This window comes from Uloborus diversus, chromosome 7, assembly GCF_026930045.1.
Source record: "Uloborus diversus isolate 005 chromosome 7, Udiv.v.3.1, whole genome shotgun sequence".
Classification (NCBI taxonomy): domain Eukaryota; kingdom Metazoa; phylum Arthropoda; class Arachnida; order Araneae; family Uloboridae; genus Uloborus; species Uloborus diversus.
In genome coordinates this window covers 69,966,121-69,993,189 of record NC_072737.1, presented here as the reverse complement: position 1 = coordinate 69,993,189, position 27,069 = coordinate 69,966,121, and the positions used below count along the sequence as shown (strand labels likewise).

At 34.6% G+C, this 27,069-nt stretch overlaps 1 protein-coding gene across 2 annotated transcripts in view; it reads left to right on the top strand.

Moving 5' to 3' along the window:
* LOC129225705 (dixin-A-like) overlaps window positions 1-27,069 on the top strand; it is a 42,025-nt gene that overhangs the window by 11,970 nt on the left and 2,986 nt on the right. The window contains exons 2-8 of one of the 2 annotated variants that reach the window (XM_054860183.1): window positions 2,012-2,074; window positions 4,575-4,628; window positions 4,842-4,904; window positions 6,269-6,427; window positions 25,401-25,470; window positions 25,930-26,029; window positions 26,113-26,221. In XM_054860183.1, coding sequence (XP_054716158.1) covers window positions 4,575-4,628; window positions 4,842-4,904; window positions 6,269-6,427; window positions 25,401-25,470; window positions 25,930-26,029; window positions 26,113-26,221 — 555 coding nt within the window. In that variant the 5' untranslated portion in view covers window positions 2,012-2,074. The remainder of the gene's footprint in view (window positions 1-2,011; window positions 2,075-4,574; window positions 4,629-4,841; window positions 4,905-6,268; window positions 6,428-25,400; window positions 25,471-25,929; window positions 26,030-26,112; window positions 26,222-27,069) is intronic. The other variant, XM_054860184.1, reaches the window with a different exon arrangement.

Genomic DNA, 27,069 nt, shown 5'->3' with positions numbered 1-27,069 from the left:
TCCGGAGTCGGAGTCGGAGTTGGAGTTGGAGTCGGGCGTTTCAAAATCCAGGAGTCGGAGTCGGGGTCGGAGTCATCCAATTTCCTTCCGACTCCGCAGCCCTGCTTTTGATTAGCAAACCAATTCTAGCTTTGATGATAAACTACGTCAGCATGATGCAAATATATTACGCATCAAGTACCAAAATAAGCAACAAATTAGTATGAATCCCTAGAGTACCAAATAAAGAGACAAATTCGACATTTATGTGAAATCTCTGTTGTATCTTGTAAGTGCAAGAGAAAAAGAAGCAAAGAGAAATCAAATGCACAAATACGGTCACCGAGAAAAACCTTGCTTGCAAAAAAAAAAAGTAACTCAACAAGCTGATATAGAGGCTCGAAATGCAAAATTAGCTCATCTACTAGAACGAAGAAAACACTTCGAGCTTGTTTTGGAATTGTTTATGAGAACCAGAAAAAGAGAGAAGAATTTGTAATAACACAATTGCAAAAACATTAGTGTTTTAAAAATGTTAAAAGATGGTGAGGATACAAACGAATTCATTCTGTACTTTAACATCTGACATACTTTGTTGTGTATGATGATGGTGAAATATTTTACCATGGGAAAGTAATTTAAATTTTGGATAAGGAAAAAGCAAAAATGAATTTTCTGGAACAAGGTGTCGGAAATTTTAGTTTGTATGAGCGAGACGTACAAAGTAATTTGAAATAAGTTTTAGAAGTAATTTGAAATAAGTGCATTTTTTCAGTCTAGTTAATTGAAATTCAAAAAAAAAAATAAATAAATAAATAAATAAATAAATCAACCGTGCAGCTGATAGAAACATGATTGATGAGGGTAGCATACAAATATTTAAGAAATTTCTTCATGGAATCGTGGGCTTAAAGCAAAGAGCAATAATCAATGGTATGGATGACTAGTAAGAGTAACATCAAATTATTTCAATTATAATGTGTTATTTCTTTAATATAAAACTTTTTATCAGCAAAAAATCTCTTTGTGGACTAGGAAATGATAATTCAGACTAGTTAATTACTTTTGACATTGAGTACCTTACAAAAAGGGGGTGACCCATATTTACCCCATGTGTGACTCATAATTGCCTCGATCCGGAATAATTCTTGGTCACTCATTTAACTTAAATAAAATAGATAATAATACAATTTCAGGTAAAGGGATTATTTGAATAATTTCTAAATTATTTAAGCTTACTCTATGCCAAATTAAATCATTTTTTCTTTAATACTTAAGAAAGTATTAAGAATTTATAGTTTTTCGACCCATAATTGCCCCGTCTGACCCTAACAAAGATAATTCATTCAAACACTATTATACATGCCATTTTAAGATCCTTGTAACACATTTAGTTGCGAATCCTGTCGTTTAGGTTAAAAATAGTCCGTAATAGTGGTTTTTTTTTTTTTTTTTAAATAGTTGCCTAGCTCAAAGTAGATGCAGCATCTCCCAGGATTAGAACACTTTAGAAGTTTTTTTTCTGGTCTTTATGAAGAAGATAATAATCTTTCACTATTTGTATGCTCTCCAATTTTCATTTTTTGCTTTAATAAAATTCAAAAAGAAAATTTTTGCTTGTTTTAGAACATTTTTTACTCTCTAGCGAAAACTTAAAATGGGGGAAATTTTACTAAACATACAATCCGGATTAAATTAACATTATTAGTACATGGAAAAACTGGGACTTTATGAACAATGCGGTGAAAACGTAGATTCGGAAGACATAAAATCGGGGTTTCACTGGATTTTATTTATTATTCAATTCATTTTATTATTATTATTATTTATTTATTTATTTTCAAATTACATTGAGCAAAATTTTTGCATCATATACTCTTGACTTATAAGGTGGTTACTGTTCACTGATTTTTCCTAGGCATCTATTAAGTCACTTATTTTTTAATTGAAAAATATTCCGCCAAAATTGTTGCTTGATGCCTTCAAAATGTTTTTACGAATCTTAAAATACTTTTTTTTTCTAAATCTATAGGTTCGTAGTGAAAGAAAGAACTGCATTGATTCTCAGAAGAAAGAAAATCTTCACGATGAAAATGTAATTTTTTCAACTCTATTATTTCTTCTTAAAATTCATCCTTATAATTTGTATATGCATGTGATACCAGGGGTGTAAAGTCTGGAGGCGGACGGATTTTGAGCCAAAGAAGTCGGAGTCGCTAAAAAATCTGCCAACTCCGACATTATTATTATTATTATTATTTGCTAACTCCTACTTTTAAATTCGTAAGTAGGAAAGTACAAGTAAAGGAATCTTCAACTTATCGCTAGGGGCGCGGATTGTTTTGCTACAGCCAGACAGTTCTTTTCAAACAATGATTTCGTTCATATCATTGTCATTGCTGCGACAAAGGTTTACTGATGATAAAACCTTGCCATACATATTTATATGTATACCAGGTGAGGAGACTAAGAAATATACTTTAACTTTTGTGACTAATTCTTTCAGAACAAGAATTTTTTAGAAGTCAATGTCACCCTGAATTTCCCTATAAATTCTAGGAAATAATCGCTCGAACTAGACCATCTGAACTGAAATATTGTCGGATTGTAGACCAGCTTCCCCTCCAAAAATTTACAATATGGCCTTTCAGTAAAAACAATATTGAAGATACCTGATTTAGATAATTTAACGTTAAAACTTGAAATTGGAAATGGGGTCGTTTCCAAATTTTTAAAAGTATTTTTTCTGAAAGAGCATGCTTAAAAACATAGGATCTGACCATTCTTTAAATAATTTGTTTTAATTTAATATTTTTTAAAAATTACTTAAATTGGTGCGCTTTCATTGTTTACGCTTCTGTCCGATGATATCACAAACGATGAAATGCCATTCAGTGTTGCCATTCACAGGGCAAAATATTTAATTCCCATCTTTACTAAAGTGTATTGGCAACGATATGGTTGATAGCAAGCGTAGAGCGCAAAATTTAATTCGCTTCTTGATTATCATAACATGAAAACGCGTTAGAAAGATGACGCAAAGTGCATCATTTGTGACGTCACCAAGACTACGCCTTGTTTGAAAAATTTGACATTTTAAAAAATTAATTAAAAAATAATTGTTGGGAAAATAAAAGTATTTTCTGGGTCCATATTATTATTATTATTTTTTTTTTTTTTTGCTTATTCTATCAATTTCAGTGACTAAAAGTAGTACTTTTGAGTAAAGGAAACAACCCCATTGGAAAAAAGCCTTGGCCCACCAAATGAATGTAGATTTGAAGGAATATATTGAATGCCTGTAACTTTGCTACATTAAAAAATAAATCATTGACATAGTTAAAGACATTTTGCAGATTTCTGTACCTCAGAGCCAGACTAATGTAAGTCCAAAAATTGCTATTTTCCGATAAATGTAGAGGGCTATTTCGCATCGAGGCATTTGAAAATTCTTTTTTAAAAAATCTTCTTCAATTTTTTACCAGGGTTTAACCCTGCGTGCATGTCTCATCCTTTGCATGTACCAGAAAAAAAGTTTTTCCTCTCTCCTGTAAAATTACCATAATGTCCAATTTTTCAAACAAGGCGTAGTCTTGGTGACGTCACAAATGATGCACTTTTACGTACTTCTGACCCTGAGGTACATAATTGGTCAATCACATGTTTATTAAAGGCATTCATGATTCTTTTTCGGCATATACGGTACCAGAAATGCTGCACTGAGAACAAACAAGCAAAAAATCCCCACAATTTTAGCATATATTTTGCATGGCATTTTATGTCAATTTTTTTGGATGAATTCAAACACCACTCAGAAATAATAATAATAGAGAGAAAAAAAAGCAATAAGTAATACCTCCTCGTTGATTTATTTGAAAATTTTAAACAATTGTTTTGGTTTGAGTTCATATAGGGTTCTAATTTGGTTCTAATTGCAGTCATAGTTACAAGTTCTTAATAGTAGAATTATTAAATTCTTGTTTTATACATTCTATTCATAGAGACGGAAGTACGTCAGAGTCTGTTCTTGGTGCCGTTCTACTGCATAGGCTGGCTGATTTTAGGAAGTGTCAAATTTTGCGATGTAGAATTTAGAGAAGGGAAGTTGGAGAAAGAGAAAGAGACAAAAGCTTGTACTAATGCAAAAATAAAACATACATCATATGCTCAAAAAATACAAAAAGAAAAAAATCCCTTACTAATTTGCTCAAAAAATACAAAAAATAAAATCCCTTACTAATTTTTCAAAACACGCAGTTTTTTCTTTCAATTTTTTATGGTTTTCTAATTTTTTAAAAAGATGTTTTCCCCCAAAACACTAAGTGTAGTAATGCGCGAGAATGTGTTCGGTGCTGTTTTTGGGCTTTCATATTTTGGGGGGAAGGGAGTCAAAGCTTGTGCAATTGCGCCTATGGCAGCAGAACTACTTGCTAAAAGGGATAAATCTGACGTAACGTAGTTTTAATTTATTTCAGGAACTATTAATAAATTATTTACAATTTATTAGTTACTTAGTTGAAATTTCTATCTTGCATCAGTTTAATATTTTGCTCTCCACAATCTTTCTACAACTAAATATTTTTTTACTCTCCTAGATGAAGCTAAAGAGGACAATAGAAGAACAAGAGCAAGAAATTGCGAGGCTTAAAGTAAGTGTTCCCTATTATTTAAAAAATTCACCGCCCACCCAGCACGTTTTTCGTCAATTTCTTCTCCCATTTATTTCGCAATCTCATTGCAAATTATATATTACCAGAAACAAAAGTTTTGAGAAAAACATTTTGTCAATGAAAAGCATAGAATATTTTTGAAAAACTGAAAATTTTGAAAAGTTTCTGAGCATGTTATTTTTTTCATTTCAGCTGTCAATATCATCACAAGCAAAAAACTTCAAGTACCCCTATTCAGCTCCAGCAAGGATGCAGGTAAATAAATCTCATACATGTAATTTCAAACCTAATTATAACGATGAAGCAATGGCGTAGTCAAGATTTCATTTCGAAGGGGGTTCAATAAAATGTTTGAAAAAGAGTGTCTAGTCCTATAACAGATGGCCTCAGATTCGGTTTTACTAAAATCCTATAACAAGTTTACAATTCTGGTTTTTAAATCATTTTACCCCAACTCTCTTTTGAGAAAAAGAATCAGATCATGGCTTGAAGTTGCGCCTTACCAGGAACTACGCTGTATGTTGTACTTTGCCGTAATACCGACTTTAGTGAAATGATATAACGCGTTATTTATTTATTTATTTATTTTTTTCATATATGTTACAAAATTTCTAGCTCCTTCCAGCATAGGTGCCCATATGTGTAATTTTAGAGGGAGAGATGAGCTAAGAAAACGTTTAAGGTTTAACGAAAAAATCTTTTACTTCCTTTTGTTTTAAGAGTAAAGGGGATTCATATTTTTACTTTCCTTAGAATACGGGAGGAGATTTGCTACCTAAAATACATTGTTATGACTTAGAAAGCAAATTCAGTGCAGATTAAGACTATTAAAATTGTAAGGTAAATGTCTTGCTCATTTTATTTTCTATAAATTAATTGATCTAATGTCTATTGTTGAGACATTAGTCTCAACTAATGTCTATAGTTGAGGCAAACCTAATCTGGCAGCGGCATAAGGCTGTGATTAGGATCTACGTAGCCTTCACAATATTGTCAGGTTAGGTTTGCCTCAACTATAGAGGGGGACTTGAGCCGTCCACCGACCCCTTTATAGGCGCCCTTGCTTTCCAAAAAAACATTCCTGAGTGCATATAGGCGGATGGTACACCAAAAAAGTGGGGGGTCAAAAGAAATGCGAGATCCCCCAAAGCTGCTTTTTTTTCTTTTTCTTTTTTCTTTCTTTTTTTTTTTTTTTTTTTTAACATTAGATTCTATGACCTCCAAAAAAAAAAGTGGAATACGGCCCGAAAAAATTGGAACGAATGGCCACCGTAGACTTTCCCCTTATAATTTAAAGTTAAATTTTAATGATATAAGATGAGAGAAGTCCATTTGTATAGAAGTTTTAGTTTTTAATTCGTGAGATAAATCATTTCACCCTATAAAAACCCATTTTTCAATCGATCATTAATTTTTAACTCTGAAAAATGAGGGGGCAAGGCCTTTTTAGTTTTGAAAGTGAGGGGGAAGTTGCCCCCCTTGCCCTATCCCTCCGTACGAGCCGCTTACGTGAGTGCTCCACTGTGAATGAGGGAGGGAGATAAATGCTGTTTTAAATTCGGTCTTCGAAAGTGAAAATCGTTCGATGTTCAATACCATTTTCTCGTTCCTTTTTGCAGCACGAAGAATTGCAGGTGGTTGCAGAAGCTTTAGGAAGTTTGAGGCGATGTTTTCCTGCAAATGATTCTCGCCAACACACATTAGATACAGTAGAACAATCGCTAGCAGCACTTCTGGAGAGAATAAACGCCTTAGAAATGTCCCCGCCCTCAGCTTTGGTAATGTGATTTATATTAAATATTTTCTTCTTTAAATATTTCTCTGTGAAATGACAATATGGAAATTATATGAACTTACAAATTTTGCTCATTTGAAGTTCAAAATCATTGAAACTGAAGAAGTACTAAATTATATGAACTTAAAGTACGAACCTTCTGTGGTGAATACCACCATAAATAAAATCATGAGGATATTCAAAAAAAAAAAAAAAATCATGAAGATTTAAAAAAAAAAAATTGATAAATAAAATTGATAAAATAAAAGCAACTAGAAAAATAGTCTTTAAAGACAGATTGTTTTCTGTTGAATCAATCAAACGAAACCGGATACAAGGGAGGGGCGGTGGAGGCGATCGCCCCTCCCTTGAAGAACTCTCCAGCGGTAATTTTTCGAAAATGAAGCTCAAAAACGCAAATTTAAATGAGTTTCATCGATGTTGGGGGATGGGAGGTTAAGTGTTTGGGACCCTATTCCGGAACTGTTTCAAAATTAGTCCAAAACCTTTGTGATCAATATTTTAAAACCAGCATACATAGTAAAAAGTAAGAAATAAAAATCAATCGCCCCTCCCTTGAAAAAATTTTGGATCCGCTCTTGTTCAAATCAAGCACTAGTTTTGGCATGCATGGGATTCGTTATAACACAACAGCGTAGGTGTAACATAGGTGTGTAAGTTCAAATGACAAAAGCTAGACCACAGAGGGATGCAGTGACGTACCCAGATTTTTTTGTGGGGGGGGGGGGGAATGCATATAGTTCTTGTAATAAAGGAAGCAATTTTTAGAATTACCATTCTGAAATTATGTCAATAAGGTACCGTATTTTTGTTTCTTCCGTTTTAAGCTCTCTAAAGATTTTCTTTTTTTTAAATCAATTAAGTTATAAAAGTTACATAGATGAATATTATAAATATCTGAAACACAGTTTCATGAAGATCACATTTTAAAAATTTAGTATTTTCCAACCTCTCACCCCTCTCTTCATTTTGTATTTGAGCTGAACACGAGCTGATTTTCAAAACTCGGTATCACTGTCTCTAGTCCCAAGATTTTGCCATAGTATGGTAAAATCTTGGAGGGGGGCGGGGGGTACTGCATATGACCCTTTGCACTCCCCTTGGGTACGCCACTGGGGAGGGTGGATGAACTGGAAATGGAACACTTAATTTCGTAGTAAGTGTGATCGGCGAGATGGCGCAAGCATTTAAAACTAGCGACGTTCTCGCTGATTCTACCTTCCTACTCATACAAGTTGAAGTGTTCTGGTTTCGCTTTAGTTCAAAAACCATACCTCCGTGGCACAGCTATACAAATTTCTTTGAGAGAGCGTTTACAAACGAAATGCAGTGAGTCAGTTGTCAGGTTATTTTCCAATAAAACCCGTTCACATTAGAACAAGCTATTGACCAATATCACCTCTAGGGAGTGTTGAACCAGCGAAAATTCTTTTTTCCGCACTCCCGTTAACGTTTACAAAATAAACGTTTAAGTTTTGACATTTAAAGAAAATGATTAAATTATAACTATAAATTCATTAGATAAATCACTGTCGAAATTAATTCCAGTAAATAGCGAAACAGTTTGTGTTTGTCGAGCGTGCATGTGTGACGCAGGGCATCCCGATGGGAGGCTACGGAAGATCACTGTGACCTCCCAAAAATGTCCTTTTTCGGCAATTTTTGTCTGACGATTCCACAAAATAATCACCATTCGACAAAATTTGGAGTTCCATTTGTTAAATTGAGATTTTCTGCCCTCCCAAAAATTAAAGTTCGGGGCGCCCCTTGTGTAAAGGAACTGTTTGCTTAACATTGAAGAAATTTTACTTTAAAACGAAATGAAAACGTAGCAGGTACTTGTAACTGTATGAGATACAAACAGTGCAAGGTTTATCCAAGGATGTTCCTTTAGGGTCAGGGCCAGATTTGGAAGTGTGGAGGCCCCGGGGTAACGAAGGAGTGGAGGCCCCTAATCAGGATTCGAAAAGATCATCATACTTTCGAAAATATCCGATACTTTGATACATATTAGAATATTTTGATATATATGTATATATCCGATATTTTCGACCCATGAAAGTTAGGATATTTTGTAAAGATTTTATTGTGGTGGCCCCTTTGTTGTGGAGGCTCAGGGGCAGTAGCCCCGCCTGCCCTCCCCTAAATCCGGCCCTGTTTGGGGTTGTACATAAAAGCTTTTTCCATTTCTTCCCAATCAATTAAATAAAAGGCGGTTCAAGATCAGTTATGCTGAATGGTGAAGTGCATTCAGGCTTTTCAAATAGACAATAAGGAAGACTATTTTTGTGTTTGAAAGAGCTACGTGGTGCGCAATCTTGCGTGAATACCCCTATCATTGCAAGGTCAACTGAGTGTGACGAATTGCATAAATGGAAACAGCAATAAAAGGAGTTAGAACAAAAGGATCAAGTATATTTTGCAAGTCTCGACGAGAGAGGGCTAATAAAAGTGTTATTGTGTACAGTTAATAGCTTAAGCGTTTATGTTAACTTGTATTATCAAAAACAAAAAATTTTCCCGAATATTTCAATTTCTTATTAAAAAGAATAAAAAGTCAAGGTCACTTGACCAAAGTTGATGTTGCTCGCATTTTTCGGATTGTCATGACGACGGTTGTTTTTAATGTTTATTTAGAGAGCGAAATTTTCGTCGTTATTGTTACAAATCGTTTGCAGTTTGATTTCATTCATTTTTTTTCAGGGCTCAACTCAAGCAGACTATTCATTTGAAAAAAAGTTTTTTGCGCAAAATTACGTTTTTTTTTCCGGGAAAAAATACCTATACTGTTTACCTTCAACTACCAAACTTTATCTGAATACAAGTTTCCTGATTACTAATTCCAGGGGTGCCCCCCCCCCCCAAGAGCAAGGGCTCACCTCCCTAAATATCGCGAAGACCTCCTCCCAATCAAAAAAAAGCAAGAGTCCCCCGCAAAAAAGAGGAAAACAACCCGCCCCCCTAAAAATTTCAATGGCGCAGTCTGTGCCATGACAGCTTTTAGGTGAGCACTCCTGCTAATTCCCAACATTCAAGATTGATAAGAAATAAAAATACATAAAATCTTTATGCTAAGTGTACTGGTGGATATTGGCCACAAAATCTCTATCTTTGTTACCGCATCCGAATTAACATTTTTTTATTTTTTATTTTTATAGATATGCCTCGTACTACCTATTCTAGAAACATATTGGCACAATAGTAGAAAGTTATTGGCCCTTAAAATTTGGCACACATTTCCTTATTACATTGCATAGGATGTGGATTTAATTTTGAACCGTAGTAAAATTATTCATGACCTGCTGAAAAAAAAAAGTATATTGGCATTCACTTAACATTTCACCACGCAAATGAAACAGAACGTCCTTTATACTTTCTTATATATCTAATATATAGAAGAAAGTACTGGTTTTCGTGCAGATTTTCGAATTTTGGCGAATTTGAACGTTTGGAGGTGTGCTGAGTCCATTTCGACCATTTTTGGAAAATGTCTGTCTGTCTCTCTGTGTGTGTGTGTCCGTATGTGCGTGACCGGTTTTTTGTGGCCGCTCTACAACAAAAACTACCGCGTGAAACCGAACGAAATTTGGTACACACATGTGTCCCTATATGAAATTGTATCTTTGGTTTTTGGCACGAATTCCTTCAAGCGGGGTGGGACGTTTCTTGAGTTATGCGTGCCTGCTATTCCCAAGGAAGTACCTGGCGGAATCGAACAAAATGTGGTTCTTATGTTGCCCCTAACATGTACGGGTGCTGATTCAATTTTGGTATCAATAGCTGAAACGAGGGCTGAGCTACAGTTCGTTCTTTGTCGCCACTTGTGACTGCTATATCTCAAGAAATAATGAACGGAATCAAACAAAAATTTATCGACAAGTAGGAGCTGGTTCTATTTTGACGTTAATAACTGAAAAGGGGTGATGCAATCGAACGTTCTTTCTTTTTCATTGCGAGTGCTATATCTCAAGAAGTAATGCTACGTTCTGGAAAAATCTGGAATAAATCTGAAACTATATGTAAACAGGCGTTGGTTCAATTTTGGCGCCAGTCGCTCCAATAGGGGCTGTGTGGTTTTTTTTTTTTTTTTTTTTTTTTTTGTGCGAATAAAAAAAGCTTTATTAATGCAACTATAAGAAAGATAAATTGTAATCGTCTGTCGTCTGTGTATTTCGCGTGATTTTAATTCTTGGGAAATAATCGAAAATATTATCTCAACTAGTGGTACCCGCACGGCTTTGCCCGTAGTAGAAAATTAAAAGGTCATTTGCTTCGCCTGTATATTTACAAATATTGGATTGAATTCCTCACCAATTTGCTATATTTATTTACTTGCCTATGTTACGGTTTCACGTTATAATAATTTCGTGATTTATTCGTCCACGTTGTGATAATTTGCTCAGTAAAATTTTCTTAAAATAGGAATAGAAAAAGTACAAAATCGAATTTTCGAAAAATCGCTTCGAGGTGCACACCCCCATGCTACAAACTAATTTTGTACAAAATTTCGTGAAAAACGACCGAACGGTCTACGAGCTATGCGCGTCACAGAGATCCTGATAGAGAGAGATAAAGACATCCAGACACAGAGACTTTCAGCTTTATTATTAGTAACTAGTGATACCCGCACGGCTTTGCCCGCAATAGAAAAATCAAAAGGTCTTTTGGTTCGCCTGTATATTTACAAATAATGTATAGTGAATTTTCTCGCCAATTGGCTTGTGCCCACTTTACGGTTCCACGTTATGATAATTTCGTATCTCGCCAATTGGCTTGTGCCCATGTTACGGTTCCACGTTATGATAATTTCGTAATTTATTCGTCCATCTTATGATATTTTTTTTCTTAAAATTGGAATAGAAAAAGAACAAAATCGAATTTTCGAAAAATCGCTTCGAGGTGCACACCCCCATGCTACATACTAACTTTGTGCCAAATTTCATGAAAATCGGCCGAACGGTTTAGGCGCTATGCGCGTCACAGACATCCTACAGACATCCTACGGACATCCTACAGATATCCAGACATCCAGACATCCTCCGGACAGAGAGACTTTCAGCTTTATTATTAGTAAAGAAGATAATATAATATAATAAGGAAGAAAAGTAAAGATAAAGAAGGTGAATTTAAATTTTTAACTGTTGCCATCTTATGTTTGTTAACAAATAAAATATTTGTAATTAATTCAAGCAAGGTTTTAAAAATTACTTTCAATTTTTGCTCTTTGCTTTGTTTTTGTGGTAATGGGGTCGTTTTCAAAATTTTAAAAGTATTTTTTTTTTCTGAAAGAGCATACTTAAAAACATAGGATCTGACCAAATTTTAAATAATTTGTTTAAGTTTAATATTTTTTAAAAAATTACTTAAATCGGCGCGCTTTTAATGTTTATGCTTCTGTCCGATGATATCACAAATGATGAAATGCCATTCTGTGTTGCCATTCACAGAGTAAAATATTTAATTCGCATCTTTACTCACGTGTATTGGCATTAATAGGGTTGATAGCAAGCGTAGAGCGCAACTTTAATTCGCTTCTTGACTACCATAACGATGGCCGTGGTAGCCTGATCGGTAGGGCATTGGACTCAGGGCCGGAGGGGCTCGGGTTCGATCCCCGCTGGTCGAAGACCCACCGTCGTCATTAAAGGGGACTGGGCGACGTTAAATATGCTCGTGGTCTCAATGTCCTCCAAGTGAAACGATACCTCTGGGGGTGCTAGTACCAGGTAGCTATTAGCTCTTGGACTAGTTCTAAATTCTCATTAACTGTTCGATCCGGTGATGGTGCTGCCATCTATCGGTATATAAAATAATGGAGGCAAGGCACTAGTATGCAGACCTCGACATAAAATACAGTTGAAGTCAGTTGTGACTCTTGAATAGAATAGAAATAGAATAGACTACCATAACGTGGAATCGCGGTAGAAAGATGCGGCAAAGTGCATCATTTGTGACGTCTTCAAAACCACGCCAGTGTTGCCAGATTGGGGGAAATTTCCCCATTTTGGGGAAATCTGGTGTCTCTGGGGAAATTTTGGGGAAATGGGTTTTGAGGGGAATTTTTTGGGGAAAATTTTTTTTGGGGGGAAAACCTGGGGATTTTTTTTTTTTTTTTTTTGTATTTAAATTCGCGTCTTGACAGCTGGTAGTTACATTGTTTGTATCAAACAGCGTTGGTTTAGCTTTGCTCAACTTCATGGAATTCGCATTTCGCATTATGTGGAATATTATGCTACGGAATTCGCATTAATAGTTAAAATATTCGGTTATTTCTTATCGCTCGGTCAGGCGCTTGTATTTATGACTAGTGGAACCTGCACGACTTCGCCCGTCGTAGAAAATTAAAAGGTATTTTGGTTTCCCTGTATATTTACAAATAATGCACGATAAATTTCTTGCCAATTGGCTTGCCCACTTTACGGTTCCACATTATGATAATAACTTGGTAATTTAGTCGTTCATCTTATGATAATTTTTCTCGGGAAAATGTTCTTAAAATTGGAATAGAAAAAGAACTAAGTCGAATTTTCGAAAAATCGCTTAAAGGTGCACACCCCCAAGCTACAAACTAATTCTTTGCCGAATTTCATGAAAATCGGTCAAACGGTCTAGGTGCTACGCGCGTAACAGAGATCCTGACAGAGAGAGAGAGATCCGGACAGAGAGACTTTCAGCTTTATTATTAGTAAAGATAAAAAAAAAAAAGATAAAGAGATAAAGAAGACAAAAAAAAAAAAAGCGGAAATGGAAAGAAAAAAAAAAAGTTGGGGAATTTTATAAGAAAATTTGCCTATTTGGGGGAAAAAAAATTTTTTTCCAAAGACAAAAATATCAGAGGAAGTCGATTCATTTTATGAAAATATTAGTGGAAAAATCATTTTTGAATTTGGGGAATTTTGATAGAAAACATTGCTTTTTGGGGAAAAGTTGGAAGGGAATTAGGGAAATCTGGTTTTGACCATCTGGCAACACTGAACCACGCCTTGTTTCAAAAATCGGACATTTTAAAATATCAATTAAAAAATAACTGTTGGGAAAATGAAAGTATTTTCCGGGTTCATGTTTTTTTTTTTTTTTTTTTTTTTGCTTATTCTATCAATTTCAGTGACAAAAAGTACTACTTTTGACTGAAGGAAACAACCCCATTGGGACAGTGTTAAGTTTTTGTGCGAGTAACTTTATTTTTGCTGGGAATATTGCTTTCTCGTCAAACATGGGGAGGGATCAGAATTCTTCTAAATATATAAAGGTGATGGTGTTTCTTTGTTTGTTTGTTTGTACCGATAGCCAGAAGACCCCTAGCACCTACAGCTCTGAAACTTGGCGCAAAAATCGAACGTGCGCCGGGGGCGTGCACCTCGAAGCCGAAATTCTAAATTTCTAATTAGTTTTTTCTTAATTAAATGTTTTATGTGATTTTTAGCCCTTTTTACTTTTTTCTTATATATACAAGAAAGTATTGGTATGGTGCAAATTTTCGAATTTTGACGAATTTGAACGTTTGGAGGTGTGCTGAGCCCATTTCGACCATTTTTGGAAAATGTCTGTTTGTCTCTGTGTGTGTCCGTATGTGTGTGTTTTTTTGTGGCCGCTCTACAACAAAAACTACCGCGTGAAATCGGACGAAATTTGGTACACACATGTGTCCCTATATGAACTTGGACCGATTGGTTTCTGGCGCGAATTCCTTCAAGGAAGGTGGAGTAATGGAACATTTCTTAAGTTATGTATGCCTGCTATTCTTCAGGAAGTAACTGGTGGAATAAAACAAAATTTGGTTCATCTGTGTCCCCTAACATCTATAGGTGCTGATTCAATTTAATTTTGTTGTCAATAGCTCAAACGGGGGCTGAGCTATAGAACCTTTTTTTTCGTCAATTGTGACTGCAGTATCTCAAGAAATAATGAAAGAAATCAATCAAAAATTTATCGATGAGTGGCCCTTGGAGGGTATAAGAGCTGATTCTATTTTGACGTCAATAGCTGAAAAGGGGGTGGCGCAATTGCACGTTCTTTTTTTTTTTTTCATTCTGAATGCCATATCTCAAGATGTAATGCTACGATCTGAATGAAATTTGGATAAATGTGAACCTATATGTAAACAGGCGTTGGTTCCATTTTGGCGCCAATCGCTCCAAGAAGGGCTGATTTTTTTATTTTTTGTGCAAATAAAAATAGCTTTTTTAATGCAACAATACGAAAGATAAATCGTAATAGAGTGTCGTCTGTGTATTTCACGTGATTTTAAATGTTGGGAAATAATCGGAAATATCTCAATGTATTTTCAGTAAGTTACTGTCCTATAGCCAGGGCTAAGGCAAAAATACATGAAATACACCGCCAGCTCTGTCACTTCGTATGTCGGGCTGATGAGTGCTAATAAGCACGAAACTCGAAACTGCAGTCCTCGGCTGGACTGACTGAGCTGGCGGTGTATTTTATGTATTATCTCAATGATTTAAAATTTTTAATTGTTGCCATCTTATGTTTGTTACCAAATAAAATATCTAACTAATTCAAGCAAGTCTTTTAAAATAACTTTTATGAAATTTTGAAAAAAACCTTTATTTTTCGCATTTTTCTGGGTTTAATTCTTTCTAAACCAATTCCACAAAAAGTATGAGAGATTTCTTTCTGAAAATTTAGCGTGCAGTGGGCAAAACATTTTACCCTCTTCAGATTTTTTTTTTTTTTTTTTTTTTTTACGATTTTTTACATTCAAAGTGACAAATTTTATCTGCTACCATCCTTCAGACCAGAGGAAAAACGGTTCTTCTTCCTTATCAAATTGTGACATCATGATAGGGCATCCCCAATTGTTGTGACATCATGTCTTGATTTCGATTTGCTTTTTTTTTTTTTTTTTTTGACCATTGCTAGCGGCAGAATTTTTTCTTTTTTTCAATCAGATTAGGAAATGGGCGGGGCGGTTAAAATAGAGAAAAAAAAATTAGAGATAGATCGTATACTGTCTGACCATCAATTAAATGGAAAGGCTAATATCCGGCTTATAGGCGGAAATGGACGCATCTATTTGTTTATAGGAGTGTTAGTTGTTTTGTTTCAGATGTGAACTTTTGGTTCTCTATTATTTAGCCTTAGTTTTGTAAAAATGAAAATTTGCTCAAAGAAACATTTTTTAAATCTAAAGTATATTCGATCTATATTCTCACAGAAAAAAATAATTGATTTATTTATTCATAACAAAGTTTTGAGCTTACCATTTTGCTTTTACTTTCCTGAACGAAATGAAAATATTTTATTTTCCTTTTGTTGTTTCCATGGTAACTATTTTTGTTTCCCCTTATTTTATTTTTGAGAATGCAATAAATGAATAAGGTACTGGTGACATTATAAAACGCGTGCATCCAAAAAATTCCATCGTTATTTCCCCTTCTCCCTTACTAGATAAATTCAGATGGAATCGTCTTTACTTTGCACATTGTCAAATTACATACAATCCGTGGTCAAACAGTAGGTAGATAGCCGCAGAAGGCAGCAATTTTGGAGTAAAAGGTTAATGACACAAGACGCAACTGGAAACAGGTATAGAAAATACGGAAAAGATAGATACAGATTAATTAATACACAGGGCCGGATTAACGTCTATTTACGCCCCTAGGCCAAACTTAGAGATTACACCCTCCTACTCCCTTCACATATTCGAAGTGTATCGAAATCGTATCCCGCCCCCCCTCTCTTCTTTCTCAGAGGCGTAGCAGCGTCCGGGAGATAAGTGAAAATTTCGCGCCCCTTCCCCAGTTTGAAAATTAAGGGATGGGTTTCATTTTCAATTTTCCCATGGTTAATGTTCAAAAGGGGGGGGGGGGGGGCTGTGGATTTGCCGGTGCACTCCAGAAATTTGCCAAAATTGACGCTTCAAAAATGCAATTTTAGGCCATTTAACTCGAAGTAACGGTCATTTTTGATGATGTTAGAGAAAGGGATCGGTTAGGGAACTCTCCCCCTCCCTTTTCGAAATTAAAGTCATAAAACTAAGTTTTTGAAAAACTTTAATGATGCTGGGAGACAACGAAGAAATTGAGGTCCTAAAACAATTTTAGAGGATATTTTTTTGATGAGCGGGTTGCTTTAGCAAGGAACTTATTTGAAATTAAAGACTGCAACATTCGAAGACATCTTTTATGATGTTAAGGAAATGGATGGGGTTAAGCCATTCTCCCCCAGAAAGTTTTCGAAATTAAAAACCTAAATACTTTATTGTGAGTCATCTTTAATAACAAAAGAAGGAGGGATGGAATTTGGTAACTCTCTTCCGTAAATTTTTCGAATTTAAAGTCCTAAAAACAAAGCTTTAGACAATTTTAATAATTTTGGAGAAAGGCTGAACTCTGCAGCTATCCGGATTTTTTTTTTTTTATAAATTCAGGTCCTAATCTTAGGCGATTTTAAATGAGTTGGAGAAGGGGGGAGGGGATACTGAAGTCAAGGTCACTTCCCTGGAAAATCTTTGGGCTTGAAGACTTAAAAACAAAGTTTTAGACGATCTGTTATGATATGAAGCCTTTGAAAAGAAAACTCTAAATATGCATTTGTAGGACTTCTAATGCATCTGATGGTGCTGGGTAAAGGGATTGGGTTTGAGGACTCTTTTCCGGAAAATTTTCGAAATTTTAGACCATCTTCAAAATGCTAAGAAGGGGAGGGGGACCCTTCTGCACAGATGTTCAAAAGTTGAGGTCCTATGAAAAAAATCTCGATAATGTTCGGAAAATATAGAAACACTCGGAAACTTTTTGAAACTAACGTTTCATAAAAAGCAAACTCAGAAAAACTTTGAAGATGTTAGTAGAAGTGGGTCGGGGGAATCTCTTCTGTAATTTTTTTCTGAAATTAAATTTATAAAATTCGCAATTTTAGGTTACCTTTGGTGACGTAACTTGATGGGATTAGGCTCAGAAAACGCCTCCCTCCCCACATTGCTACGTCCCGAAATTTTCATTCATTTCTTAAAATATGTTATCAAGCATCTTGCCTCAATTTTTCTTTTTCAAAAACATTTAACTGTTTTGGTTTTCCATTGTGAAATTTTCAAATTTTCTGCCTCAAAATTTTTATCTGTTTGGAAAACAAATGTCTGTAGCCCAAGGAAAAAGCTTTTACCGGTTTGAGCTGAGATGATATTTAGCAGTGATATCTGAAGTATTTTTTCCCCTTTTTTTTACATTTAGATATTATGACTCTTGAATTCCTTGATAGTTTCATTTTTTACCTTGAAAATATTTAAAACTGCTGGTCTCTCTCTGTAAATATATTTAATTTTTCTTTTATTTTTATCAACTTTGTTGTGATCTAGATGATGTTTTGAAAAAAAAATATTCAGAAAAATAATATGTTGGAAGTGAAACCCAATAACAGAGGTAATTATAAAGGAAAAGATAGAAAATTGTGTCAAAGAAATTATTTATTAGGAAACTTGTATGCAATGCTTAGTGTGGAGAACTAAAGCAGACTATGGTGAATATTTTGTGTACAAAATAGGGGATATTATTGGCAAAGGCCGCAGGAGGGTCACTGTGAACTCCCCAAAATTTCCTTATGCGTCAAACAATGTCTGACAGTTTGGAGACAACATAAAAATATTCTTTAAAGGGATGTCTATTCTCTGTTTTCGTTAGATTTTGCTACACGTGCAATTATGCATACTCGTGTTTTGTCATTCCGTAAAATTTGAAACTTCATTCGGTAAATTAATAATTTCATCCCTTCAAAAATTTAAGCTTCGGGCGCCGCTAATTATTGACTGTCAAAACTAAACATGAACTAATAAATTATTAATTGCAAAACATATACTTATTGACATGATTTAAAGACATCAAGAGAAAAATTGTTTCATGAACAAGTTTTTTACATTGAACACTTTCTATATCATAGCTTTACCGAATTTTGAAATCATTGTTCAAATCAAAGATATTGAAAATTTAGTGTCACCGGGTTTTGAAAACCAGTGGGGGTGCTCAAACACCGAGCACAATGGACCAAACAAGGGCAATTTTTCAGAGCGTATAACCCTCAAGAAAATGTGCTTCAGTTTTATAAACAGAAACACTAGGCGGAAAATATCTTATTTTACTTCGGGTTTTTACCACAAAAAAAATTTTACGAGAAAAAAATAAATAAATGAAAATAAAATAAAGTAAAATAGAATGAATTAAATTAAAGCAGAGAAAATTTTAGTGAGAATCAAAACACAAATAGTTTAGGAACAAAAACACAACAGTATAATTTGTTCTTTTTGTTAAGCTTAGCTAAATATTTAAAAATTAGTCCCTTTTTGTATGGCCTCTTTTTTCTGCTTGTAGAAAAAGAGGCCATACAAAAAGGTTTTCATCAGTTTTCTGCTGATAGTGGGGGTGCCCGGCACCCCCGCAAATATTGGGGGGGGGGGGTTGCTGGAGCATCGCAGCGCCCTCGGAGTCGGCGCCCCTAGAAAATTATCTGTTTTGACCAGAAACAGTACCTAGACTCAAGCATTACGCCCCCTCTCCTCTAATTGCTTTTTTCTGCTCAGTGGTAAGGTCCCAATCAGTTCTAACTGTATTTTTACTGTCCAGATACTAGCATGCCACTTTCCTTTTATTTTTCTAATGAGCTGTTCATTTTTTTCTCCTCCTGGATATGCGCCCCTAGGCCAGGGCCTAGGTTGGCCTATTGGGTAATCCGGGCTTGTTAATACAGCTGTCAAACTTATTTAAACAGCTGCCACAGGCGGCGAACTTGGCATAAAAACAGGAGGCTACTTTTTGCACACTACGTAGAACAAGGAGAGAGCTTTTTTGAGCTATTTAATTAAAAGAATTCGCAACTCCAACGAACTATAGGGGGCACTGAAGTCACTGTCTAATGGCGGACTTAAAAACTAAAACAAACGCACATGGTAACGAAGAAAATGCTAAAAGTGTTGTGATTTTTGTATGATTTTTTCGCTTTATTCTTTTTAAATTAATTTTCAAAGTCTTGTGGATATTCTGGCCCACGTAGAAAGAAATGAGAATTCAAGAAGCATTACTAAACGTCAAATATTAATGCAAACTACGTAGTTCGTAGTTCTAAGCAGCTATTTCCACGATGTTGAATTCGATATTTATCAATTCTTGATAAAACTAAATAATAATTGTGGCCTGACAAGAATAACAATTAATGCTAGAAAATTCAATATGACATTACAAATTGTTATCGAAAGAAGATGATACTTTTTTGCCTTGCTTGGCTTGCGCTTATTGTTTTCCATTTGTAGCTGAGTTATTTCTCTCGAATTCCCGAATCGGTTCATTTAAAAATTTTCTGTTTCGATTTTTCTAATTTCTGAGTTACGATTTAATTGTGTCATGTTATGCAAATCATCAACAAAATTCTCACGGATATATGGTGGTAGTTTTCTTTTCAGTTGATTGACCATTATTTCTTTTCACTTATCGAATTCTATAATCTTACTACCATTTTATTCCACTCATGATAAAAATTAAAAATGGTTTAACTAAAAACGCGAAATCTCGCCAAGGCTACTTTGCTCGCACTATACTAAAACTATAACCCTAAACAAATTTGGCGAAACCTTTCAGCTGAGAATAAAAGGAATAAAGTAAATTCTTTCTCGGTTATTCATTTTGTTCTACGATAATATATTCAAGAAAATATTTTGCATACTGTCCATTTCAACTAAATGCTGCTGTAAAATATGGTAAGTTTAATTAATTTAAGATTTAAAAAAACCCATATTCTTACAAATTCATACAAAACAATAAAAGTTTTTACCTTGTATAACGTTATCCAAGTTTGCTGATCCAGAATTTTCGCTTTCACCAATTATTAAGGAAATAATGAAAACTAACATTATTTTGAGAAGCTTGAGAATACTACTAAGGGACGAATTAATTTCTGTAGCTGAAAGCAAACTAAGACACATCGATTGCGTTAATAAATACTCAGAACAAACTGCCTGTGTTTACGACAACAGACACACGTGGAACGCAACGTGGTAATGTTTTAGTTTCATTTGCAGTTTTGTAAATCACCGCAAGGTAGCGTATTCGAGCGCTGGAGTTCCGAATAAAGCGCACAGTTTTTTGAAAATTACAGATATAGATTGTTTAATACCATCGCCAAATTTATTGAAGCAGCAGACCGAAGGCAGAATCTTGGCGTAAAAAGGCGAATGATAATATTGATATAGAGAGATATAGATTCATTTATACCATCGCCAAATTTACTCAAGCAGCCGCCGAAGCGGCAACCTTGGCGTACAAAGGCGAAATTCAAGTAGCCTCCGAAAGCGGCAAACTTGGCCTACCAAAGCGAACCAGCTAGTCGCCGCATGCGGCCAGTAAGAAAGACATAGAAGAAAGTTTCATGATAGTCACAACATACTAGTTTAATGACATAGTCACGGGACTTGTTTTAAACAATTTAAACGTCAGGAACATTGGGCCCAATAATGTTCCCGGAGCCCAAAATGCTCTCGGCGCCCAATGTTTCTGGCACCAAAATGCTCACTGCCTGAAGTTCCCGGTGCCCAGGCTTCAAATTTCGGGATTCGGTCACGTGCTAGCGTACTTTCCTTCGGGCGGTTGAAACGTCCTTGGGGATTTACGTTTTAATTAATATCTCCGCTAATTAAAGTCGAAGAAAAACGAAAACTGCCGAAACACAATGTCCGAAAAATACGAATCGATCGATATCTGTTTCGATCGTCCATTCTCTAGCGTTCGAAAGAAGTTATAGTGACATACATCATACACTGATACACTTGCTTTTTAACTGTATAAGATGAAACGCAGCTGTCATCAAGGGCATGTCCACCACAGCTCCCCACCTAGGCCGTTGCATAGCAGTGGCGGCTCGTGCCTTAATTTAGTGGGTGGGCACGCAGTTATGTTTATGGGTCATTCTTCAAAAAGTAACTTTTCTGTCACACGGCTTTTACAGTAAAAACTTTAGGGAACAATTCATTTAACGATGATTTTTAATGTCATCAAAAATATATCTATTTAAACCTGACAACAATTTTTTAATTTTTTTTAGAAAATTTTTGGTTCACAACCTTCGAGGCGTCTCATATACCTTGTGTGACTGTTTTTGGTGCTTAATAACTTGTTTAATTAAAAGCAGTGATGTTCCCATCAATTTTCCTGAGGGTATACTCCCAGTAATCTACTAAGCACAATTTGTGTAACGTGAACATATACATAGTATGTCATAATATGAAAATTTATGATTTTCATTTTTGTTATTTATGAGTAAAATAATTGGAACTTAGCTGGGCCATTGTTTATGGTTATTTCTAGAAGGTAACACTTTCTTGTAAGAATGAAAAAAAAAAAAGAAAACAAAAGGTTTCGAAATTGAAAAATATTTGCGTTCAAAAGTTACGGTTTCTGGAGAATGACCCTTATATGTTTACACAGATAAAATGATGAAAACAATGGTTGGTAAACTAATGCTGAGGAACATAAAATGATACTTAAATCAGTTAATACAAACTTCAGATAGCCCTACAAAATTATACCACTTGATTTAATACTCCCAAACCTGTTTTTGTGCGGTGGATAAGAACCTCATAAAAACAAATTGTTCGTTTTAAAGATAACTTCGTTCATTTTAAAAAACATTTTATCTGTTTCATAAATAATTTCGTCAATTGAGTCCCAATCTGATTGAAATTTTCATATATCGCGGGAAAAAAAAAATCACACAAAAAAATTGTACAAAAAGAAAGACCGCACAAAAACAGGTTTGTGTGTACATAGATTATACAGGGTGTTCCGTTTTAACCAATAAGACTTTCTTTTTTGCAACTGTTTGTCCAAGATGCATACTTCTAATTACAAAAATGTTCAAAATCAGGTGCAAGGTTAAGGAATTGAAAATTTGAAGCAAAAATAAGAATGAGTCAAATGATACAAAATTCAATTTTTTTATACGGGCCCTAGGTTCTCCAACTTATATTCAGGGAAGTCATCACCATTAAAATGTAATTCCAACACAAAAAGTTTGACATTAGTACGACCAATGTTCACCCAGATATGAAACGCAGCTTTTCGTGACTTACACCACTTCACACTCACTGTCAATAACACCTTTTGAGGGAAAATATAGCAGTTTAAAAAGGCTTAAAATTTTTGTGTGCAAAACTGGTTTTCCAAATTGATTAATGTTTTGTAGTGTTTTCGCGTATCACAGCATAAAATTTGCATTTGTTTTTGAATAGCATTAAAAAACATAAATACTTTGTTTTTTAACTTTGACAACCTATCATTCTTCTGAAAGGACGATAAGTTCCTATCTCATTTCTATCTGGTCCCTTAAAACTTTAAACTCGAATATCTCCTTGAGTTTTGGTCGCATAAATGTCAAATTGTTTCTGTTAGTAATATATTTCAATTGAGATTATTTCCCTAAATATAAGTTAGGAGACCTAGGGTCAGTATAAAAAGTTATTTTTAGTTTTTTACTTTTTTTTTTTTTTCGCTTTAAACTTTTAGTATCTTAACTCTGCATCTGATTTTGAACATTTCTGCAATTGGAAGTATGCACCTTGAACAAACAGTTGCGAAAATGAAAGTCTTATTGGTTAAAACGGAACACCCTGCATATTTTAAATGAAACACTCGGCTTCCCTTAAGCGATCGAATTGATAATAATATTAACAGCAGTAATAATAATAATAATATGTTGTAATAAAAATATTAATCTCATCAACTGTGACATTCCCCTCCCTCCAAGAGGGGTGGCACACCGTGAAACATTAAGGAACCAGACTCTCAAAAAGAGAAAGACCCCTTACCACTAAAAACACCCCCGTGAAAAATGGTTTTGCTTGGTGAATTAAATTATTTTCAAGACAGGCATAAAAAGGTATTCAACAATATTTAAAAAAAAAAACTTTAATTACAGTATACGCATCTTGACATAACAATTCAAGCAACCTTAAAATTAAAACATGGATAACTGACAAATAGCGTCTAAAAGGTCCGTCTGAACAACAACAAAAATAAGTAAATGAAATAAAAGAAATAAACATAATATTTCTATTGCTGCATTTTTTACTAATCGACTTTCAAATTTAACTTTAGTTTTATCATCATTATTAAATAATAATTTTGAGTAAGAGTGGTTGAAAAATTAATTACGGTCACACATATACCCTTAACAAAATATTTAATCGACTAGTTATAAGGCACATTAGCTTGAAAGCATCTTAAATATTTTAATTAATGTCAAAACTATACCTATCCTATATGATAGAAAAAAAAAAAGCTAAGGTACGTACCAATAGAACTGCGATCTGATGAAAAAGAGTAATGTAATTTCTACAGTGTCTCTCGACCTTTTTTGACATGCGGGCCTGCAAAAGCTTTTCAAAAAAATTCACGCGGTCTTGTGCTGTTTTCTTGTTAACTTGTAAAAAAAAAAAAAATGTTCGCGAACCATTAAAAACTAATGAAAAAAAAAAAATTACGAACGGCTGAAGTTTTTCCCCCCCCTTCCTTTTTTACAAAGTAATAATAATAATAAATGAATAAGTAAATATATAAATAAAACTCTATTAAATAGCTGCTACACAAGTATTTAAATGTTAAGACAAGAAGTAACTATGGTCAAAAAAATGGACACAATTTTTAAAAAAGCTACTGAGAAATCATAGAAAATTATGAAAATTAATCTTAAAACTGACGTAAAAGATCAAGTGTTGGATAATATTATCATTAGGTATTATGGAGTTTCCTTTCTTTTCCTTTTTTTTTTTTATTTTTTGCGTGGACGATCAAAAAAATCTGAGGATCAGCCTTTTTTTTTTTGCCGGTGCGTCAGACCACCGGGCTGCTCTACTATTCGAAAAGAAAGTCCTTACACAGAAATTTTGAGAATAAGCATCTCTAACTCCAAAAACAAACAAATAACTAAAAAGATTATGCATGCGTTGTAAAACAAATGTACGGAATCTCATGAAACCGGCAATCTCCATGCCTTATATATATATATATATAGTAATAGCTGTTGAAGAGGAAAAAATTAATACAAAAAAAAAAAAAAAAGAAAAAGAAAAAAAACAGAAGCGGAACGGTATGATAAAAGGTTTTCCCTGACACATGGGCATGGGCAGCTGATTCTCTGCCCTTTTACATATTATTCTAGTGAGCGACGTTTCTAGACTCTTCTCCGCTGACCTCGACTCTTCCCTCCAAACCGCTATAGACAACTACGATTTCGTTTGGGCTCGGCGAATTTTGCCCACCCTTGTGTTGCAATGAATTCCTTCGGGTGTTATGACCCGCCGTTTTTCGCTTTCTGATTCAGTCATTGCGATTGGCTAAGGGCAGAGGCGTGACTCTTAGTTTCGGGGGCAGCTTCACGCGAGCCCGCAGCTCCCAAAACTGTGCACAGCGCTAAATTTAATGGGATTTAAAAACTTTCTGGTTATGTTTAGAGATATGCGGAGAGGGGGGTGGGCTAGATGTTTGAAATCTGTTGTGCGCCTTACTTTTTACTTTTTTAAACTGAAACACAAAACGATATTTTTGTTAATAATGTATTTTATCAATTACAATTTTTTGGGTGGGCCGGGCCCACCCTGCCCATAGCGACGAGCCGCCCCTGTTGCATAGTGGTATGGTGTAAGAGGTATCACGGCAACTTCTAAGTTTGTGAGCTAAAAAAGGGTCAGTAAAAGTGGAAAGGGTCCTGGCCATGGTTTAGCAAAAAAAACCTAGAGGGCCCTGCCCTTCCCTTCGAAATTTGCCTAATATTACAAAAACTTTTCAAGAAATTTAAATTAAAAAAATTCTAGAAATCCTAATTTAAAAAAAGCTAAAAGTTAAAAAGTAGCTCAAAGTAAATATATGCGAGTGGTATATAAAGAGTAAATTGAATAAAAAATACTTTTTATTTTCTGAGTTCTTGAAAAGTTACTTAAAGGAATTTAAATTTTCTTTCAGGTGTCAAGTCCAACTTTGAGAAAGTCATTATATGAAAGAGACGCTACTTCTATCACAGCACACGTCCAAGGTAACCAAAATACTCAAATTCAGATTACTTCACAAGCAAAGCAAACACGTTTATGCAATTGGCTTGCAATGTCTCAAAGTGTCCGAAAAACATCTGAAGTGCGGGATGGAACACTTGATTTTCGTTCTGAGATAATTTTATGATGATCGGACGAAATTCACATCAAAATACAATAACAAAGAAAATATTTCACTTTCATGCGCGGTATACGTATCAATTAATTGAACCAAGAAGATTCAATTGAAATCAGCAACATGTTCTCAAAAAAAAAAAAAAAAACATTCATTCAAGGCATATTTTTTTCATACTTATTGTTCTACTTTCAAATTTTACTTATGTTTGCTTCAACAAATTTTACAATTCCCCCCCCCCCCAACTACTTACGATATTTATTTATTCACTTTTTTTATTTTCGAGCTAAAAATATTTTGGTATTATGTTTTTCCCCTTTCTTTTCAGACGAAACGTCAGAGAAGCAACTGGTTAACAGTAATAGCACCAAAGTTGTGTACTACATGGACAAATCTCTAACCCCATTTCGGTGCATAATGCATAAAAGGTAAAAGATTCAACCAAAGGGGGAGAAATATACTCTTGTCATGTTTTTTAAACATATGACTAATAGCAATTTCTTGTTCAAAGGATTGGAGAAGCAACTCTTCGAGACTTTAAAATTTTATTTGACCGGCCAGGTCAGTACAGGTACCACTTTAAAACTCTGGATCCCGAATTTGGGATGGTCAAAGAAGAGGTAACGTCAACATTTTCTTTTAGTTATTTTTTTTTAAATCAAAATTGTATTTATATCAGTAATAAAGGTTGGTAGTGTACATGATTTCTGTTTTTGCTAAGTATTACTTCATAACCCAACAGAATATAGTAAAAGCTGGATAATTCCGAATATTTAAGGGAAACATTTAATTACCCCAGCAATATAATCACATTATTAACAAATTTGCGATTAGTATATAATCTATTTTGTTTCTAACTAAAAATTCAAAACATTCAATACATTAAAAAATATTTTTATCTGTGTCGCTAAAAATATTACAATAGGTGATTTAACGGCCCTTAGAAACTGATGCTGCCAATAAAAACCAAATATAATTTTATGCAGTATCTGTATATCACTGTTGTCTGGGTGCATACAATTGTCATAAGAGTTATTAAACTCCTTTAAGTACCAGAAAGCGTACCATTTATTGTTTTCGTGGTTGTTCTGCCATTCATGCATATTATTTTCTCTCAGAAGCCTTTTAAATATTTCTCAAAACAAGGCTGCTCTAAGAAAATGTAATACTCATTCACACACACACACACACAAGTAACAATGTAAAAGATTAATCTCTGCCAGATATTAAAATCTGTTCACTTCTGAGTCTGTCCCCTTATACAGGGTCCATTATGAAAGTAATGAGCATTTATTGGCAAAATAAATTTATTGATCGTAATTTGTACAAATGTTCAATATTCTTCAAAATACATTCCTCCTGTATCAATACACTTGCAGAGACGTGTTTGCCACCCCTGAAAGGCACCCTGAAACTGGGTCCCCTGATCCCTGAACTGGTAACCCTGAATCAAGGTTATCGTTAAATC